Source organism: Camelus bactrianus, chromosome 9 (assembly GCF_048773025.1).
Source record: "Camelus bactrianus isolate YW-2024 breed Bactrian camel chromosome 9, ASM4877302v1, whole genome shotgun sequence".
NCBI classification, from domain to species: Eukaryota; Metazoa; Chordata; class Mammalia; order Artiodactyla; family Camelidae; genus Camelus; species Camelus bactrianus.
This window is the reverse complement of record NC_133547.1, coordinates 16,636,555-16,651,628: the sequence shown is the minus strand read 5'-3', so window position 1 is coordinate 16,651,628 and position 15,074 is coordinate 16,636,555. Positions and strand designations below refer to the sequence as shown.

The following is a 15,074-nucleotide window of genomic DNA, read 5'->3' as shown; positions in this document are numbered from 1 at the left end:
AACAAACTTCAAAGGATTGAAATTCAGAGAATACTGATTGATTACAGTAGAATTAGACTGGAAATCTGTAACAGAAAGAAAACTATAATGTCCAAAACTGTTTGAGAATCAAGCAATAAACTTCTAAACACCTACTGTTAAAAAATAACAAGGACATTAGAAAATAAAAACATGAAATAGCATAACTGGTGAGCCGTAGTTAAAGCAGTGCTTTGAGGACAATTTATAGCTCTATGTGTATGGAATAGAAAAGAACACTGAAAATCAATGATCTGAACTTCTCAGAAATACCCCTTTCTTCTTTCTCAAGAAGGTAGAGGAAAAAAACAAACGAAACCTAAAGAAATTAAAAGGAAATTTTTAAAAGCAGAATTCAATGAAATAAAAAGCAAACACACAATAGAGAAAAACCTATAAAGCCAAAAGTTGTCCTTTGATAAGATGAATACAACTGAAAAGAGAACCCAGGAGACAAAAGAATCAGGTTGGGGTACATCACTGACATTCGTGTCATGTGTGGCCCAGAGCTCAAGAAATCAGTTGGTGAGACAGCTGGGGAAGCACAACGTGGCCCAGCACAATGTACAAGCTTCAGCAGAGAATCCTTGGCAAGCCTTCAACCCTTGGGATTCTGCCCCCAGCTGCATCTCAGTCACGATATTACACATGGGGCACACAGACTTGTGACCAACTGGGGACTCTCCACGGCCTCGTTGACTGGTGTCTGAAGACACCTATCTAATGCCGTGGGTGTGCAGCTGGCACCCCTACTCCTGGCTGAAGGAGGGACAGGGAGAGGAGAGAGAAGGGGGTGATAGCAGGCTGAGAGAATTCCAGATCTTCAAAGCTTTCAGGATCCCTAACTACACAATTAAGACTACTTAATTCAAAGTCAACTAAAATGTTGTAGAATCAAGCCCTACTTGTGAAATATCAAAGAGACCACAGACAGCCAAGTGGTTCAGAGTGAAGAACAGAGCAGCGGATGACATAAACAAAGACGGCAACACAGACTCCGACTCCCATTCTGCCAAATGTCACTCTGACGCCAGGAAAAGCAGCGGCCTGTCTCCTCAAAAGCCAAACATGACAGTAAAATCTCACTTTACAAAATGTACGTATAGACACACATACACCCGCCCACGCGCACAAGCAGCAAAATGACCCAGCACACAGACACAGATGCAAACACACACACACACAGAGATGAGCATACACTTAGCCTAACACACAAAGATCCACACCCAAATACACACACACACAACCACACAGGCTCACACAAATGCACACTCAGACACAAAAACACTCAGAGAAACACACGCAGAAGAGCCCAAAAGACATGCACTGTGGTGGTGACAGTTTAATTCAGGGTAATGGAACTGGAACACGCCTTACTTTTGCCTATGTGCCAGTTAAGAGTTTTCTACAACCAGCACGTGATAATTGTGCGAAAACAACTATGAAGCCCACCAGAGCCCATGACGGTGGGGAGTGTCCTGGAAGCAGAGGGTAACTCCCTGGTGGGCTCTACCTGTGGGCTGGGTGATGAAGGCTGAGTCGTGTGGGACCGGCCAGCCCTGCCTCCCTGCAGTTTCTAACCCAAGGATGGAGAGCAAGCCTCAGGAGGGTCCCCTCACCTGCTGGGGGCGGGTTCTTATCTCTTCAGGAGACTCATGGAGAAGCCCAATCCTAAATATTAACTTGATACGTAAGTTAACAGTAACCAGAAAACCAATGGTCCCCACACCACAGACTGGCATTTTATTGTGACTGTCAAATTTTAATGATGTCCCTCTGTTTCGTGGGTTTAAAAATTCACATCACTGAATATTAATATTCCTGCATTAATAACTGCCAAAATCAGCAATTTCATATTTAACTGCTTATTTAAATGGAATTAATTTGTAACCAATTGTCTTCAAATATGCAAGGCAATTTAAGTAAATGCCAAAAGATAAGAAATATGCTTATCCTGAGCACCCAGCTGATGTAAAATATCGACCATATTTCTCTGTCAGACAGTGGCATGAAACAGAGCCCTCAGCACTCACTGCCCCCGCCCAGGGCCCCTCGGCAGTCTGCATGCCTTGGAGGGGACTGTCTCAGGCCAGGAAGGCAGCCCACAGGCCACCTGGCCCCTGAAGGATAATCTCTTTCCCTTCATTGTCAGAGTCTGTCTCTGTCTCTCTCAGGAAAATCCGCTCTCTAGTTGACCTCCTCAGATGCTAACAAAGATTTATCATGTCTGCCTTTGCACCCAGGCTGCTGCTCCAGGCAGCTGTGTTACCTGCAGCCCCCAGGAAGAAGCTGTCTTTACTGCAGGGCTACCTTCTCCACAAAACAGCCCCGGCCATGCCTCGCCAGGACCTGGCAATGAGCGCCTGACCCTATCCCCTGGCCAGAGCCCAAACTCAGCATGAGGACTGTGGACTGTCCCCACCTGCTCCCTTCACCCCAGCATAACCACAGCCCTGGCTCTCTGGGAAGGATAAAGCCACCCCCTTGGTGAGTCCAGGGACCCCAGGCCATGAGGAATCTCTGGGTACGTCTCCCACCCTCACCCTGCCTCTGCCTCCCTGCTCCTAGTCTTCTACCAATCCCATCACTGTGACACCTGGCACACTCCCTGCAGGGGGCAGCCGGTGGCCTGGCCCTGATCCGGGAAGGCTGAGGGAAGGCTGAGGTCTCCAAGGACCAAATGCACAGCTCACAAAGGTGACAGACCTGAAGAAGCCAACCCTGAGGAGCCACCCTTGGAGAGAAGGTCACAGGAAGACCACTCGACTGGACCAGGGCCCAGAGGGTCTGGCAGGTGAGGCCACTGTTCCACCACAAGCTTCCCCCACCTCCACCCCCAGGCCAGGAGATAAAGGCAGCCTGGGTTGGCCCAGCAGGACACACTGAGAGGCCAAAACCCAAACTTCTGTCAGAGCAGGTCAATCAAGGAGTCAAGGTGGGAAGAATCACAGAGAAGTTCAAAAGGGTCAAAAACAAAAATTCCAGGAATAAGACACTTCATTAGGACAGTGAGGAGAGACCAGTGACAGAAGCAGTTGAGCACTGGAAAGCAGGACGACAGCAAGATTCATCTTGCTTAGGAAACAGGCTATTATTATCCCCGCAAACAGCTGGAGAGGCTCTCGGCAGGCAGGTGAACGCGGTCACCCAGCCGCAGCGGCTCTGGAGGACAAGGGCCTCCCCAGGCTGGCACAGAGGCTAGAAGGTGGCAGAGCTGAGGTGCTGGAAGCCGGGTGGGTAGGAGGCAGGGGCTGAGCTGCACCTAGACCCCAGGAATACAGACGAGACTTTCTGCAGGAAAAGTGTCGGCAGGGGGCCCAAGGTCAGCGGTCATGGCATGGGGGGTAGGGGGCACCCAAAGGGAGCAACCCCTTGGGGTGGAGCTATATGAAAGGTGCCACAGCGGGATGTGAGGCCCGGAGCAAGGTGTGAGGGGACAGGAGGGCAGGAGTACCATAGGCAGGCCAGGGGACCCCAAGGCAGAGAGACACACGTGGGGGGCTCTCACTTACAGTACATTCTCCAAGTCAGAAAACCTAGCCCGACAGGAGGGTGTGGAAACAAATCCCCCATATGGGGGCAGGCGCTCAGCCCAGCAGTGAGGGGCCTGCGGGGCAGCCCATCGTCAGCCCGTCAGGACTGGTCCATGGGTTGGGGAGGGCCAGCCCAGTGTCTGGGAGAGTGTGCACAGTTAAGGTAAGCCCTGGCTCTCCAAAAAGCCCCCCAAATGCTGATGGGGGGGTGGGTATTGGCCAAGCATGGGCTCCTCTAGGCCCTTGGCAGGGACTCTGGGTCCTCAGGGAGCAGCAGGAGACAGAGGCTGGGGTCTACTCAGTGGAGGGAGAAGTTGGTTCACAGTGGGACTCCTCCCAGGAGGAATGGCGACGAGGCCTCAGCTTCCACTGCTCACCAACAGTGATCGTGTCCCTAGGAGCCCCCGGCCTTCCCCCAGAAAACCTTAGGGAGCAGCCAGGAGAGCTCTGCTCTCAGGGACCACATCCTGAGCTCCCAGCCAGGAGCCATATCCATCACACCACCCACCAGACCTGTGCTTCCAGGGTGCTAAGGAGGTGTTCTCCGCAGCAGAGACCTCGAGGGAGTAAGGGGAAGGCAAGGACACCATAGCCAAGAAGCCCCACGGCTCTCTGACATCCAGGACTCTTGTCATCAGAGATCCTGAAGTCCACTGGCCCACTACACAGCTGGGGAAACTGAGGCCCAGAGGGGCATCAGGGCATGGCAGGGGTTTGCTCACAGGCAACTGTTTCACTAAGTACCAGCTCCAAGCCAGTTGGGATGAGCAGGATCTCACTTCATCCCATGGCAACTCCAAGCAGCATCATATTACATGGGGGAGGGGAGGGGCAGCTGAGGCTCAGAGGCAAGTTTTGCCAAGGTCACAGAACCGATCAGTGTGGCAGCCACCAGGGCTCCCTCCTCCCAGCTCAAGGACCTCCCAACAAGGCACAGACCCCAGCCAAGGCCAAGGGGACCAGCCCATGGGACCACAGACACTCCACGGTGTTGGTGGAGGCAGGCGAGCAGGGCACGGGAGCCCTGGCACCTGGCAGTGCTGGGGGACCAGGAGGTCTGGGCCCAGGACAGGCAGCAGCCGGCTGCGCCCCGCAGCACCCTCCTCAAGGGCCTGGGGAAAGAGCGGCTCCACGGCCGGCATCTCAACGAGCCGGGCTAATCACTGCCGGTGTGGGAGGCAAGGCCGCTCCGGGGAATTCCCAGAGGATGCGGAGATTTGTGCGGTGAAAAGAAGCAAACCTGATACCCGCTCCCCCTGCCCCATCGTGCTTACCACTGGGGGACGTGATACATATTTATAAGCTCATAATCCCTCCTAATCACCCTACATCACACATACGCACAAACCCCCGTGGCTCAGGCTCATGCATAATTATAAGGCGCTTCCTCTGCCACCGCCTGGGTCCACCAAAGGACAACAGAGGACACAGCGGTGCAGAGTATGTGTGGTGGGGGAGGGGCTGGGGCTGGAGGTACAGGAGACCCGGCGGGTGGGAGAGCTCGCCACAGTCAGCAGCCGGAGGGAGCAGGTGCCTCCCCTCAAGGGCTGTCTGCTGCAGACAGACCCCCCTGCAGGGCCAGTCACCAGCCAGCCCAGGGACACAGGCACAGCTGGCAGGCGGCACACTCCAGGGGCCAGGGCGTGAGGATGAAAGCAGGTGAGGCGCCGTGCTCCGTGCGCCCAACACCTGGCCTTCTGCGCAGAGGCCCAGAAGGGGGAACGGGGCTTGGGGGCTCGACCTGGGGCTAAACTGGGGAGTGAGGGCAGGTAAAGCGGAGGGGCCCTTTCTGGGACTGGAGCAGCTGGTGAAGATGTGAGCTGGTGGAGGATGAAGGAAGACAGCTCTCGGGGCCCCAGCACTCACTTGCTGATGCCCTCGAAGGACGCCTCCCTGCAGACACTGCCGCTGTCGGTGTTGACGCCGCGCTGCGGAGAGAGAGGGAGCTTGAGGGCACAGACCAGACACAGAGGTAAGAACGGGGAGCCCCCACCCCAGCCCGGCCAACCCACCACTTCCTGCCTTTCAGGTGGCTCCAAGCCAGGTCCCAGCAGAAGGGCAGCTTCAAAAGCAGAGAAAACAAGGCTTCCTCCATCCAAGCCCTTGGCTGACCCCAGCTAGGGCTGCTCGGCCACTGGGTGGGGCTGGGGGAGAAGAGTGCAGACCGGCACCATCCCCAACCACAACCTGCCCTCCCAGGCTGGCCTGTCTCCCTTGTGCACGCGTGTGCGCACAAGCTCCCCACGAACAGTGTCCCGACCAGCACTGTCAGATCCGGCCCTTCCAAAGATGGGGGCAGGACTGGACTCAGGCAGGATGGGCCTTTCTCGATGACACCAGGACTCTGTTACCTTTCTCTCCTTTCCTAATCATAAGGAGACTCCAAGTGGAACTGAGACAAAACAAAAGATTCAGAGGAAAACCTGCCATCCCCTGAGAGGCAAGGCCTTCTAAATCACCACTTCATCCACCAGAGCTGCAAGTCGGTGTCTAATTGTATCCCCCTCCCCACCCCGATAAAACACACTGGACCCTCTGTGACCACAATCATCTAACCTTTCTTCTCAGCCACCAAAATAGTGGAGCGGGGAAAAGAGACCACGCGAAGTGCTAACAAAAATAACCGAGGGGAACTATTTCTGTAAAAATCAATTAATGAAGGAGAGAAGGGTCACTCTGGGAGGAAAGAAGGGCTGCACACTCTTCATATTTGAAGCTCCCCAAGGTTGAAGAAATATAAGAGAGCAGGCTTCTCCTCTGAGCCATTCCACAGCCCAAACACCCTCAACACCCTGCTAGGGTGCACCGTGCACCCCTGTCCACCCAAGGCTGCAGCAGGACCTCGGTCATTCAGTGCCCCAAGTCCAAATTCTGATGCCACACAGCCCAGGATCCTCATGGCAGATGCAAAGGGTGTGTTTTTCAAATTCTGTTAACAATGGAGGAGACACAGGGTGGAAGCAAATTGATATTCTGCATCCACAAATCCCACCAGCTCAGCCTGACAGATAGATCACAGCTGGGTTTTAACCCTTGCAGTGTGTGTGGCGTCTTGTCCACAGTGGCCTCAGGACAGGACACAGCACATCCCAGGGCGACTGGAGAATCAAGGACATGGTCTTGGACATATTCAACTGTTCACACTGAAGTGTCACTACTTATCACCAATGATTGTTGCTCTCAGTTCTCAGTCCTCCCCTACAGCTCTGACCTCTGTAGGGGCAAGCAGCTCCCTGAAGCCCCTCCCCATAAAAAAATACTGCTTGGTCCCTGGACACAGGCCACTTACCAAAGTGAGGAGGACAGAGGGGCTCCGTGACGTTAGGACACTGGCAATCTGCAAGGTCAGAAAGAAAAATCCACTTTAGCACAACCCACGCGAAGTGTGATGGAGATGACATAGCAGCGTTACTAAACAGTGACAGCTCACATGGATCAAGCAGATCCGTAAAACAGGAGGCTTACAGAAAATAAGGGACTTCTGAAAGCCACACAGCTCTCAGTGGCAGAGAGGGATTCAAATCTGAACTCAGCATACCTCCCCACATGTTGCCCTGCCTCCACGTCCCATGCAGGTCCCAGCTCCAAACAGCTGGACCCACCCACCCTCCGAGGCCAGCACCTCTGTCCATCTGCCAGGCCCCTCCTGAAAGACCCCTTGTGGCAATCTCTCAGCCACTGGCCCCACCAGCCTCTGATTCCCAGGTAGACGCCTCTCCTTCCTGCCCTCATTCATCTCCTGGACCATGTGGGGTTAGGTTTCCTCCTTCCCTACAGCCCACTCAGACCTCATACCTCGCCACACACACCAGTGGCTTCCTACCTAGCCCCCCAAAGGAGCAGGCCACAGAAGCTCATCTCTCCATGCCTTCGCCAGGGCTCTTACCTCCGCCTGGGATGCCTTCTCCCCATCTCAGCTGCTTCATCAATTTGTACTCAGGGTGGAAGCCCCTGCCTGCTGGCCTCCCTATCCCCATGCAGCAGATTGGTTCATTCCCTCCTCTGCTGCCCCCCGACAGGCCTTCCCGTGGCCAAGTGCCCATCACACAGCATCAGCCATGACATCCATACCCCAAGGGTGCCCACCACCCTGGTGGGACCACTTTCCTCCTCCCCTGGCCCCACCCCTCAGCAGGCGCTGCGTCTTGGCTGCTGCAGCTCCTACTGTACTTGAGCTCCCTCCCGACACCCCACCCTAAACTTTTAACACCCTGACACAGGGAGAGAGTGAGGAGGACTTCTTGTTTGTTGTTTTAACAGCTTTATTGAGCTATCACTGACATCCTCTACGCTGCACATATTTAAAGCGCACATTTTGGTAAGTTTTGACATACGTATATATATGCTTTTTAATATTGAGAGGCTCCCAGAGTAAACCTGGAAGATATTGAAAACTATAAAAAGATGAAATACACCTACAAAAACCATCCCCCGAGACTTTTTATCTCTGCACATAAAAACAGAGATCTGTAATGACATTTGGATCATATGAAGTTACACGCTTCGCTTATTTCCTGTCATTAAGTATTCTTCAAACACACCATTTTTACCAGTCACTGCCACTGGGGATGGTAAACGTCCAGGGAGCCCGGGATTACAGCCTGTGCCAGTCATGGCGGACACCTCTCACATAACCACCCACGAAGGTGGTGCCACAGACGTCCAGATTTCACAAATGAAAAAGCTTATGGGTTAGTCTGCCCAGGTTCAGAGCTGAAAGAGGGCACAGCCCAGAGTTATGCCTATGGCTGTATAAATAGTCTCGTAACAGACCTGGTATAGGTCATTTATTCATTCCTCCACCGGGCACTTACATTTTTTCTGATGATTATTATAAATAACATCCTGATGGATGTCCTCATATATAAGTTTTTATTTCCTTAAAATAAATTCCTTAAAAAAATGATTTCCTTAAAAAAAAAATCTGACCCAGTGAAACTGCTGGATGAAAAACCACATACTTCATCAAGGTCTCAATGCTCACAGTCAGATGACTCTCCCGATGTGCACCAGCTGCCCTCCCGACACCCCGTCTCCCTGCACCTTCCTTGTCTGCTCAGTAACTGCTCCGAGGACAACTGAATCCCAGCCTCTGAGCTGCACAAACAACGGTGTGGTGAGCGGCTGGCACTCCCCAGGCTCTCCTCCAGGAGGGGAGGCTCATTAAGAGGAACAGGAGCCGCACTTGTGGGGCCCTGGGTGTGCTGCTACGTCGACGCGAAGGGGCTACATTCATCAGCACAGAGTGGGTCGGTTACGGCAGCAGAACCGGAAAGCGAGCAGGCGCTGGGGGACTGCATGTGCTATTGTCCTTGGGAGAGGGAAGCAGGATAACAAATGTGTGAGCTGATGGTTTTTCTCTTGGCTACGACTCAGGACGTGCTGGCTGGGGATAATGGGGGAGAAAACAGACGGAAGGAGGCCTGATGCAGCAGGTGCGGCGTCTGCAAGTCCGGGCAGAACAGCATCTTTTATCAATCACAGTGGACCACGTGAGTGGGCCCTGGTTACCTCTGTGTCTGCAGAGCCTCCCCGAGCCGGGCGGCTGCACGTGCCCTTCCCGGCAGAGACCCGTCAGTGCTACACTCTCATCAGCACACCCTGATCCCATGGCTCTGAAATTAAGGTGACATGAGCAGCTCTATGTCATGAGTTGGAAATGTACACAAGGTGGCATGGCTCTGTCAACACAAGGCCTCATTTCCACAAAAGGTGGTCACTGGGGACCCATCAGTTCTCACAACCGGCGCTGTGAAACGCCCCTGGCCTTGCTTTATGCCACAGCACCATTTCCCAAGTAGCTAAGCCTCTCCGGCAGGTTGAGGTGGACGGCACACACAGAACTTTCTAGAGCCCTGCAGACAAGGGTCCTCTCCTGGGGCTTCCGGTGGACACCTCACACGCACTCATGGCCAGGGCTCCAACGAGGCCTGCAGGCCATTCTTCAAGGGTGATGATCCAGAAAAAGGGGCTAGACAATCCTCGACCTGTGCTGTCAAGAAAGCCTGCACTGCTCCAGGGAGCTAGGATCCACCATGCAAAAAGCAAAGCTATTAAAAAATGAACCTTTTTCACGGCAGTCTGAAACAGGGCTACACACTGGTGGCTGGCAATGCATTTAAAATTTTCAATTTGGTTCTTAAATTTAAACATCAGGAAAGACCACAGACAATACGGATGTGCAGCCACTCCTGAACAGCTGGAGTATCTAGTAACCTTGCACCAGCAATGTCACAAAACGTAGCTGTCTGTTCAGAAAGCCTGCCACAGACCCCACCACTCCCTGATGCCTCAACCCACCGGGGCGGAGAGGCAGGGGCATCCATCACTGTGCTGCCACCAAGGTCTCTTATGTCCATCCTGCCTACATCTGAGCCAGGGACCCTGGTGCCCCCCAACATTCACCAGGTGCCACAGAGAGCACAGAATGTTCCCTCCCCCTGGCCAGTTCCTGTCCCTGTGAATCCCGGCCTTTGCACTGCACCTTAATGGCAATGCCTTGTAGCACCTCTCAAGGTTCTCCTGAGCGCCCCCCTCTCTACCATTCATGGAGCCACCATTCACTCTACCTTCTCAATAACTAAACTCAGGATCACCTATGGGAGGAGGGGAACGAAATAGCCAGGTGTGCTGCATCAGACACCTGCATTTTACATGCTGTATCAAGTGACGGTCCATGACCTGGGGTGAGGGCTTCCCATCTTCTTCCAGAGGAGACAGTGTCAGCTGCTTCCTGTCTGTGATTTGTACAGATGGCCAAGGCTGCCCGAGGTTAAACCAAGCTGAGCACCAGAGAACTGGTCCAGGGAGCCCTTCCCCAATATAAAAGGGCTTTCTGTCACCTTCCATGATGGAGCAGGCCCCAGGCACCTCTAGCCTCCTAGCCCAGGTGTCTGTATTTTTGTCAGGCTCCATTTTGAGCCACAGAAAATCAAAGGCACTTGGGAGCCTTGTCACCTCCACAGGCATGTCCTGCAGCACGCCCCCACTTCTGACAGGGCAAATGCAGAGGTGGAGGGCAGGCCTCTGGGGTCCAAAGGTCCTGGGGTCGCATCCCAACTCTGGCACTCCCTGGTTGTGGATGACGCCCTTCACCTCTTTGAGCCTCAGCCCCCTCTGTCATGGGGAGAGAGCTGTCGCCCACCACAGGACAGGGTGGGAGGGAGGAGGGGAGCCGTGGGAGCTGTCGAGGTTACTGGAACATGCAGGTGTCGGCCTAGACTGAAGCACCTGTCCCACAGTCCACAGGAGCCCTCATTTCAAATAAGAACCATGGCAGTGATGGGCACGACAAAGCCAATTAACGATGACAGTGACAATGGTGGGGCATTGCAGAACGCTCCTGTGCCCTGAATTCCACTGAAGCCTTCACTTAAGATTCCACTTCATAAATACAGACTCAGGATGAGCTGATCTGCAGGCTGTAATTCTACACTATCATTATAGGCTTTTGTGTCCTGACACTCAAGACCTCCTCTGTTTCACTACATTTGGAGGCCTCTCCCCAGAAATCACAGTGTAAATGGAGTTGTTTTCCCCAGGCATAAACACAAAAATGTCAGATTGCAGCTGGGAGGCTGTAGCACAGAGATACTCTGACTGTGCCACATCTCAGGCTGCCCTCTCCACGTTTCCCGCCGACGAGACCAGGAAGGTCAAGGTCCCAAAGAGCAATAGTGTTAAGATGCAGTTTACAGAGGCAGGAGGGATACACCTGCCAAAAGAGAGGGTCAGAAGAAAATCAGAACTAAGGGTGGGCATCCCTCCCTCTCTAGCAATTGGAGATACAAGGTAAGTGGCAAATGACCTCGTCAGGAGCACGCAAATAAATGTTCAGACTACTTGAGCTCCTATACTAAAGAAAACAATACAACACGTCACATGTATATTAACAGACTCTTTAGATGCTATGTCACCCCTCCCCCAAAAAACTCTGTATGGAATCACATGACATAAAATAAAGATCCACTAAAAGTGCCCCCTTGCTTCACAATCCAACCAGGCAGAAGGAGCTGCAGACACAGGCCCCGAGGCCCCAAGGATGTAAGCAGTACTCCTTCAGGCGGGCCTCCTGACCGAGCACCACCACACTGCTGACTATCCACCCGCTCATTCACCTTCTGCACCAGATATGCCCCTGGCTGCTGAGTTCAGCCCTGGGTCCCAAACACTTCTGAAGCCTACCCGTCCCCATGACTGAGCAGGCAGAGAGCGTGCTAGTGAACTTTGGGGGGAAAGAACTGGGCCTCAGCAACAAAGACAAGACAGTAAAGGGCAGGGCACAGACCAGAACACAGCTAATGTCCACAACGGGTCCCAAGAGCCAGGGGAGGGTTGTCAGTATGGACCAGAGTCGGCAGGGGACACAGGGGGCTGGTACAAGGCCTTGGAGGATGGGTAGGATATGGACAGAGAAGTGGGCATGGCATTCCAGGACAGCAGAACCTAAGGAGGACTGTCCTCTGTGTAGGGTGGTACTGATGCTGGCCTGCCTGGGGCAGGCACACGTGTTCATCAACGTGAGCTGTCTGCCCCCAAGCAGGCTGGGCTGAGACACCCTGGTTCCACACAGCCCTGCGTGTCTGGCCAGGATCCCCGAAAAGCAGCCTCTCACTCAGTGCTGTCTTTCCCTGAAACAGCCTGTGTCCTGCCCAGGGAAAGAAGGGCCGCTCAGCCTCCAGCTGGCTGGCTCTGCCAGCAACTTCCATGCTGCACCCAGCTCTGTGTATGACGACCTCTGTCTGGGGAAATGTGGCACAGAGGGGCCCTGTCCAGCCGACCCTGCCAGGCCGGGGCTGCATCTCGGGCAGCAGGCACTGACCTCTCAGTGTTTATGATCTATCCAGCACTGACCAGTACAGAGCATGAGGGCTAAAACAGTGTCCAGGGATGGAGCAGAGGCCCTGTATGTGCCTGGTGGTGGTGCAGTATTGCGAGGCTTTGGTTCCCAAGGAGACCCCAGGGGCGCTCAGCTGTGGTCTCACCTCTGCTACGGCCCTGCCCTATCAGCAGTGGAAGGCAGGGGCTGCCTCTTTCGACTGCCTGCACTGGGGACAAAGTCAGAGCCCCAGGAGGACAGTCACATAACTATCCAGTCCACATGGGCAACCACTGGGAAGAGAATTAAAGCCAGGGGACCTCCAACTCCACCCTTCTCACAGTCTGGGCATCCTCTGATGACGGCATCTGCAGCTGATGAGGGCCTGTGAGAAGGGTCTCCCGACACGTTAGAGCCCAGCCAAGCCTGATCAGATCTTCACTGAGAAATCCTCTCCCCCGTGCAGCTCAGCCACATCCCAGATACTGACACTTTTGGCCACCAGTCAGGGGCACTGCCTGGGCCAAGCAGGGGCCTCCCAGAGAGGTCTGAGATGCATGGTTCCTGCCTGTTCTTTCCAAACAAGAGCAGCACTGAGGGGGCTGGCGGCCAGGTCATGGTGTCCCTCAACGTCCAGCCAGGCTCGGCTAGGGAGGAGCAAAGGGATGACTACTGACCTCATCTGAGTACTGGACGTCGTCCACGGCGTACTTCTCCTTGAAGTGCTCCTTGGAATGGATCCTCAAAGGGAAGCACAAGGAATGCTGGGGTCAAGGTTTGGTCACGGCTGGGCCCAGGCTGCCTTTCCCCCAAAGCCCAGGCCATGAAGCCCCTGGCCCATCCCTGCTCCTGCCGGCACCTGGCAACCAGCCGGTCTGCCCAACCTGGCCTTGGGGGGGCAAAGGGCACTGGCCAGGGAGTGACCGCTGAACCCCACCTCCTCCCTCCACCTCCCCCAGCCAATCTCTGCTCCTCCTTCCAGTCTGTGACCCTGGCTACCTACGGCCGTAGCTGCAGACAAACCTCCCTCCACCGTTAGTGAGAGCTCAACAGGCAGGCAGCCAGCACACCCCACTCCTTAGGGCATGAAATAAGCTGCCTCCCCTCCCAGGCCCCCACGGTGCTTCTTTAAAGGAAAGTTTAAAATGTAACATTTTCAAGAAGTCAGTATCAGTATTACTCACTAGGATGAGAAAAATTCAAGCTTACTCATCATCCCTGAAAAATCAGCCCATGAGATCACAAAGAGACAGTGCGAAGGAGGCTGGCAGCCCTTGCCCATCTTACCTGGTCACGGCTGCACTGGTCAGGGATCCCGTGGGTCCAAGTAGCACCACCCCTGCCCCCCAGCCTGTTGGTCAAAGTATGAGTCAGTGTCACTGCTGGTGACACAGCTCGCATCAGGAGCACTAGTAGCCTGGGGGGAGAGTGCCCAAGCTGAGTGTGGTGACGCACACACACCGTCCTGCGCCATCCCACGCCTGTGCACCACGTCAGCTCGGGAGGATTTACGCTGTCCTGCCTATGATTGCATGGTATTCTAGTCACCAAGTGTTAGATCCGAAAGAGGCCTCAGAGAAAACAGCAGATGGCTTTCTGACTGTGCTTCCTGGGCTCTCCAGGGTGAGCAGATGCCAGGGAGGTGGAGGTGCCAAGGACAGTGTGCCTGGGGAGGCCCAGAGGGAACAGGAGAGGGAGCACGCATTGGGACTTGGAGATGACCACCTCTGAGAGTGGGCCCCACGTGCCTCTGCAACACCAATGACCAGGAAACAGATTCCCACTTCCCTCTCTGAGCCCTGCACCATTTCCCTCTCCACCCAAACAAGCGTCCCAGACAGGATCGTGGCCAGGAAGCACAGAGAAGGACAGAATGGAAGACAGAAGGGTGGGCCTCAGGAACAAGCAACAGGGAGCTCACAGCCGCAGGCGGTGAGCCAGGCTGGGGAGACCACGGTCCACGGCGATGGGTGGCTCAGTGCCCCAGAACCCTTTTTGTTTTATCTCCCATTTGGCTTCCCTGAAGTGGGCACTGGATGTCAAGCTCCTGTCATTAGTTAAATTCAACCAATCTAGCTGCATTAGCTTCCTCGTTTGAAATACGAAAGTTAAATGGCCAAAGTCTGGTGCCTCCATTAGCACCGCCTGAAGCAGCTATGGAGCAGGGACTAATGACAAGCACTGTGCCTGGATACTGGAGGCCCCGGTTCCAGGGCTTACTGCAGAGAGCTCGCTGACCCTCTGCCACCAAGCGGTGACACTCTCAGCAGAGCTGACCCTGCAGCCATGCACAAAAGCACGTGCCAGAAGGGCCAGAGGCAGGACCATCAGCGTCATCACCACGTTCACTCTGACTGCCCTGCTCCAGGACCAGCTCCAGGACGATGCCCAGGTCCCCAATTCAGTTGTGGTTCCCAGTCATTTCATCACCTCCAGCTGCAACAAGCATCAAAAGTAAACTCCTAAAAGATTCAGGAGGAGCCAGCCTCGATGACCCCTACAGAGGGGCGTCTCGGCCATTAGCCTGGGCACTAACCTTTCACCTCCCCTCCCATCAGGGACCCTAACCCTCCCAGCTCACTGAAGCCATCTTGCTGAGGGACCTCCCAGGAAGGTGTTCCTGCCGGCCCTGCCCAGGAGTCTTGGTGACCAGGACTCAGCAGAGACCTAGGATACTTGAGACCTGGGAACATCTCCATGTATTC

General features: G+C 54.3%; 1 protein-coding gene across 2 annotated transcripts in view; it reads right to left on the bottom strand.

Annotated features, from left to right (window-relative positions):
* Positions 1-15,074, bottom strand: part of PEPD (peptidase D) — a 106,938-nt gene that overhangs the window by 75,249 nt on the left and 16,615 nt on the right. For both annotated transcript variants that reach the window (XM_010950048.3, XM_010950049.3), the window contains exons 4-6: positions 13,047-13,110; positions 6,841-6,888; positions 5,418-5,479 (exon numbers count right to left, since the gene is read on the bottom strand). In XM_010950048.3, coding sequence (XP_010948350.2) covers positions 5,418-5,479; positions 6,841-6,888; positions 13,047-13,110 — 174 coding nt within the window. The remainder of the gene's footprint in view (positions 1-5,417; positions 5,480-6,840; positions 6,889-13,046; positions 13,111-15,074) is intronic.